At 30.9% G+C, this 6,466-nt stretch overlaps 1 protein-coding gene across 1 annotated transcript in view; it reads right to left on the bottom strand.

Annotated features, from left to right (window-relative positions):
• Positions 1–1,897: 1,897 nt before the first annotated feature.
• Positions 1,898–6,466, bottom strand: part of MCUR1 (mitochondrial calcium uniporter regulator 1) — a gene marked incomplete in the record, with an annotated part of 20,579 nt that continues 16,010 nt past the window's right edge. Inside the window, 4 exon segments of the mRNA XM_015814691.1 lie at positions 1,898–2,471; positions 3,309–3,423; positions 5,073–5,126; positions 5,696–5,767. Of these exon segments, the coding sequence (XP_015670177.1) occupies positions 2,416–2,471; positions 3,309–3,423; positions 5,073–5,126; positions 5,696–5,767 (297 nt within the window).

Raw genomic sequence — 6,466 nt, 5'->3', positions numbered from 1 at the left:
TGAAAAGAGAATTTAATAAATAGAATCAATTTTTGCATAAAACATTGTTAGTTTCCAATTTCATGTATATTGATCGTAGAATGAAAATAATAATATAAGTACTACCCATTTTAAAATGTATTTGCTACACTGAGATTACGTTTTGTGCCCCAAGAAAAGAGGAGATAACAGCAGCAATATAATTTTCTCATGGTAGTACATAATTTGAGGGACAATAAAGTTATCCTGAATAATTTGTTATTTAAAGCACTTACTCCACATAAAAGTATTCTGACACTTTATATCCCAATAAATTTTGTGCCATGATAGAAAACCAGATAACTTTAATTCCCATTTTTTCTTGGGTCTTTACTGATTAAGATTACATTTAGTTTCCATTAAAATTATTCAAATAGGAAATTTCAAGAAGACAAACCTAGAAATGGTATATAAATATTTCAAATCTCCATCCATCCATACATCTATCTATCTTTATTTAGAAAGACATTGACACATTTATTTAGAAAGAAAAACCACTAATAAGGTACAATTTAGCAAAAAACAAAATTTAGAAGTATCGATGGCATTTAAAAAATACAATTATGATGTTTTACAGTTAAAACTTAATCACAAAATATAACTGCCTGGTCTAAAAAGCAATAATAAACACATACATGCATACCCACACAAACACAAAACGGGCTCACCAAATACACCAACCTCAGGACTGGCAATGATAACTATTTCAGATTATTTTATTATTTTATTTAGTGTAATCTAAGGTATCTATTTGTAAATGAATTTCTTTATAAAACATTATTTGCCACTAATTGTGACAGTTTACATATAAAGAGATCTTGGAACTGCTATTACAGAGAAGTAATTATACACGTAGCATAATAAAAAAAAAGGTCAAATGTATGTGGTAACCTATCTTGAAACGATATTTCATAATCTGTATTATTCAGTAAATCTTATTCATCAATATATTTCTTCTGAGTATTTTATATTTATAAAATTGATTAAAATAGTGCAACCACTCATCACCTTTATTTTAGGAAAATATTATTCAAGTCTCATCTTTCTTAAGTTAATTAAATGGCTATTTTGCTTGTCTGACAAAAATCACAAAAGAAGGGGAAATAATTAAGTATGAACAACTAAAAGTATTTTTGCTGTAGGATTATTTTGGCATCTAAGCTGAAAAAAAATATGCATTTTTTCTCTTCTTTGGTAATAATAAGGTTACTATCAATTTGTTGTTTCTTCATAAAAGTGATAACAACTTCCTGTAGGTTGCCAAATTTAACAATTAACCAATTGCTTATGTAAAATAAGCATTCTCCTCCAGATTTCCTTAGAAGAAATGTGCCCATGGGTATATATGTTTGGTTTAAATTTGGGGGCAGCTTGTTCACATAATTTTCCAGTCTGCAAATGACTATTATTTTGTTTCATGAGAATTTACTAACAGGTATGTATTTGTGGTATTTGGTATTTTCTAGCTGCAACTGCCGATACTATTTTCTACTTAGGAAAGTTTTCTCTTTAAATAACTTCTTATAAGTGCTCAACTGCAGATAAATTTGGTCACTGATTTATACTTACTGTTATTCTAGAAATATTGAAAAATCTCAAATTTAGGCTACAATCTTGTAATCATTGGCCGAGAGTAAACCCGATTAACCTTTTTTTTGAATTAGGTTTATGATTGTGTTGGTAGCCTTTTATTATTTTATTAAGAAAAAAATGCTTTGTTTCTCTAGTTGTTTCCCTAATATAAAAATACTGGAAGTAAAACTTTAAAAATTAAACTTTTGCAAAGTTTTTGCTTCCATTATTTTCATATTTTGTCTACTGTTCTTTTGACATTTTGTTATCAGCACAATCTTTTCACAACAGTTGCTTATAAAACATTTTTAGTTGGACAGAGATTTATTAACAATAGATGACAATGGAAACATCCATTAAATACATCAACAAGAAATCTTTAGAATCCTGTTTATCAATACAAAGGAAGTAAACCATGACATAATTCAAGAATTTCTAGTTCTGAAGAAACATGATAAATAAAGGCAATTGGATTATTTTATCTCCTCTCACTTAGTATTAATGCTTGTTGTTATACCACTAATCTTCTAACTTAAAACTTGCATTTGATACATGAAGTAGGTATTCTAAAAGCTACCTTTTTAGAATCATAATATCCTGGAGACATATAAACATTCAGTTCTGAGTGGAGATATTCTGTGCAAAATATGGATGCCCATAACACAGGCAAGGTTTCTTTCAATATTTTGATACCCATACAGTTTTTAGGAGCCCATATGTAATTCTTTGATTACATTCTTCAGTGCAACAAATAAATTATTTCAGATGGAAATAACATGTTATTTCTTACGGCAAGCTAATACAATCCTTGAAAATAATGTTTCATTATATCCATAAACGGTAAAATCCGAGTGCTACTGTAAGGCACGTAAATACTGAACCTAGATGAAGAAAGGGAGAAAAAAAATATACATAAGGATTTCTAGGTATAAAAATAAGTTTACACATGATTAGGTTTTAGTCCTTTCAAAAATACAATTCTATCAGCATTAAAATGTTCTAATATGTTACTAGAATTGTCAGTGCAGCACAGCAATGTCCCCCCGAATGGAGACGAAATGTTTGCAGCCAAATCACCAAGCTTGGAGATCAAACCAAGAGCCCAACTACCAACCTGAGCTACTAATATTTAAACACATCTCTACTAGAATCTTGCATGCAACTGTGTACTATTAGACAACGTAGAAACTAATGTTTTGCTAGGCTGTAGATCATAGCCTATTATGTTTGGCCTTTCAGAGAATGAAGAAAATTGAAAAGACTAATCATCAAATAAAGGGAAGAAATACAAAGTAAGCAAGACTAGAGTAAAAATATTGTTTAAATTATTCTTTCAAGTTATTTATCGCAATATTAAAAAGTTTATACTATTCAAATTTTATACACTGTTATGTATATTAAATTAACTTTATGCTAATAATATGTGTTTTATAGATACTATCTGTTTTAGCAATTAGGCATCAAAAATGAAAGCTGTACTATGTAACTAGTAGGGAACAGTTATCTGCGGCATTAAACACATAACCAATGTAGACAAGAGATTATGCCACCAAAATATACTAATACAGATAATAATGAGGGGCTGTATGTTCTAAACTAATATGCTAAACTAAACAGTTTCTGGTGTCATTTTTGACATAAATATTAAACATAAGCATAAACTAAGCAGGAAAATAAGGAAATTGACCAAGCATATATGTAGACAAAGGATAACTTACCAGCTAAATATTTGATGTTGTCAAGTTTGTGTGATTCAAGCATTGTTTTCAGACCTGCAACTTCAGTATCTATTTTCCTATAAGTCTGTGTTAAAGCTCGATCTTGCTGGGCATGCTTAAAATAGGGAAAACATTTTTAAACAAATCTGTCAACATTAATAACAGTTTTAAGCATTTTATTAAAATATTAGGCAAACATATCCCAAAAATAACACTGTAATTTTTTTATGTAACATGTTCTCTTATTTTATATACAGTTTTAAAGGGAAGGAAAAATCTATTTTTGCTCTTAAATAATATGACATATGTGTTTATTATTACACAGTCCTAATTGCTTATTTACAGTATTATAATCAGATTGAAATACTGTATTCTTTTTTCTCTGTCTGGCAATTAAAAATTCATTTTTAATAAAACTTATTTGAATATGTGTATGTAGGGCAATACTATTTAAATAATTTCACAGATTTAATACAAAAGTTGAATTAAGTATCTTAATGTATATAGTATTAGGGGTTTTTTTTAATTTGTGAATGACATTTCATTTCAAACAGATTTAAAGCTTCACCAACCTGAACCAATTCTCAATAACCTATCAAGTCTTCGTATTGTTTTTGGAGATACATATCAGTTGGAGAAATTAAGCTTTGAAAAATATAACAGGATTTACTAAGAACAAAAGGTTAAATTAGGGAAATATCTAAAGATTTTTCTTACTTCTAGATGATATTCATATTCTGAAATAGATACCAGTTTAAAGCTGATCTTTGCCATATATTATCATCCATCATTTTTGCGTAATACATGATTTTTAATTTCCTAAAGCTTTAAAACTAAAAGCTTTTCATTTTTATATTGCACTATAATTTTTCTAGTAATTCATGAAAGAATAAGAACCAGCTGTAATGGTAATAGTCGGGCAGTTTAGATAGCAACTTCATTATACCACAGCTTCGTCTTCTGTGTCAGTTGTGCTCCTTCCTGGGTCATCAAGCCCTACTCCTAGTCAACCATTCTCTGGACACTCCTAGATTGGATCCGGACACTTCCAGATTGGACTACTGCAATGTGTTCTACATGGGGCTGCCCTTGAAGACTTTCTGGAAATTACAGCTCATACAAATGCAACAGCGCAGGCAGTTATGTGCATTTTTAGAGCAGCGCATATTACACTTCTGTTCCGTGAGCTGTATTGGCTGCCAATTTGCTTGCAAGTCCAATTCAAGATCTGGTTTTAATGTTAACGCCCTTCATGGCATGGATTATCTGAGGGACTGTCTCTCCCAGTTATATCAGCCATCCATCTTGATCGGGTAGAGCAGGCATGTTGTGGGTCCCATTGGCTAGAGACCTTCAAGTCACAGGATAGGTGTCTTCTCCGCAACAGTACCTATCTTATGGAACATTCTTTCCCTCAACGAAAGCTCCATCCCTTTTGGTATTATGAAAAGCCCTCAAGTCTTACTTATGTTGTCAGGCATGAGGGCTCCCAGGCAACTGCTCAGACGGCTCCATTGTTGAGGTGGCTATTTTTATTTTTCCCCCTCCTGTGGTTTGTATCTTTTGCTTTATGATATGTATTATTAAAAAATACATTTATAGTGTATATTGTTTGTTTTTATTTATTGTTCTTATCTGATTACAGGTTTGCTGCCCAGAGTTTCCTTCGGCAAGAGGGGTGGCTATATTCATTTGATTATTTAAATAACGATGTGTAAGGAAAGGACTTTTATAATGATTCATAATTATATTTGTAATTCTTACCAATTCCACTATTTCTGTTCTCATTTTCAACACTTTTCTATCGTTAAGTGAATACTGAAAAAGAAGAGTAGTTAATTATCTTCTGCTTCTAAAAAAAAAAAAGGCCATCTTCCACTTGTCATTAATCGTCTTAAAATATCACTGCAGCTATAGTTTCTGGCTCTCCCACATTCTATTTTACCTTCTTTACTAGCAATTATATGAATGAAATGCTATCTAAATACCATGAGGTAAAGTTCCAAATCAAATACTTCTAAATTACATTGGCCTAGGGAAACCATAAATATCTTCCAAAGTTTATTTTTAGCTATGGTTCTTGAACTCATTAAGCACTCAGGAGAATCTAAACTGTGGAGCCAGTGAGGCTAAAATAATTTATTTCAAGTTCTGTAAAAAGAAAAAGAAAAAAGGTTATCTAAAACTAATGTTTTAATCCATTTATTTAATTTATTTTAATCCATTTAATCTAATGGATTAAAACATTAGACAGGTGTCATCCTCACAATACTATTTGATCAAATAGTAACATAATTAAGAGAAGCTGCTTCAGTTAACACAGAAGTACACGTTACAGTATGACAGTATTTCTGAACAGCCTTTATATGAAAGGAAAGCATACATACCAATTCTTTTACTCTGCTTTTTTCTAGATTGAAATCTAGCTTGCTATCTGTTCGCACTTTGGAAGTTTCATCCTAGAAACAAATTGCATAGAACTAAACTGAATGCCTGTGTTCAGATTCTTTAATCAAGAAAAGTAATACTATATTTAATGAAGTTTTCCACATTCAACAGCCCTAAATTATTCCAGAAATATGTCATTTCTTTTATTACTCTATCAAACTCTCCTCCTGCTAAAGAGAAAACTAAATAAAAGCATGAAAATGTTACTCAAAAAATGTTTACTCAAATGAATACTGCTCTTTATATTACAACAAACCTCAACATAATTTATAAAAGGTGCCTTAAATTAGCTGAATTCTGAAGGTCTGCAATACAATCTTTCTGTTGCTATACCAGATCTATTGAACGCTTGCACAGAAACATCTGTCAATGATTTACTTTTTCAACAGCAATATTTCAGCACATAACCCAGTGCGAGAAACGCTTCTAATTTAGAATGTAAGGAAAGACTTTATTAGGCATTTCCAAAAGCAGTACATAATAATGTCCTCAATTTACAACCATAATTGAGCCCAAAATTTTTGTTGCTAAGCACAGAAATTGTTGTTAGACAGTTAAATGAGTTTGGCTCCATTTTACCTTTCTTGCCATAGTTGTTAAGTGAATCACTGCAATTGTCAAGTGATCACTTTGGTTATTGAATGAATCTGGCTTTCCGTTGACTTTGCTTGTCCGAGGGGCACAAAAGGTGATCACATGATCCCGGCACA

The sequence above is a fragment of the Protobothrops mucrosquamatus genome, unplaced genomic scaffold, assembly GCF_001527695.2.
Source record: "Protobothrops mucrosquamatus isolate PMUCROS unplaced genomic scaffold, P.Mucros_1.0 scaffold276, whole genome shotgun sequence".
NCBI classification, from domain to species: domain Eukaryota; kingdom Metazoa; phylum Chordata; class Lepidosauria; order Squamata; family Viperidae; genus Protobothrops; species Protobothrops mucrosquamatus.
This window is presented reverse-complemented; position numbering and strand designations above follow the sequence as displayed.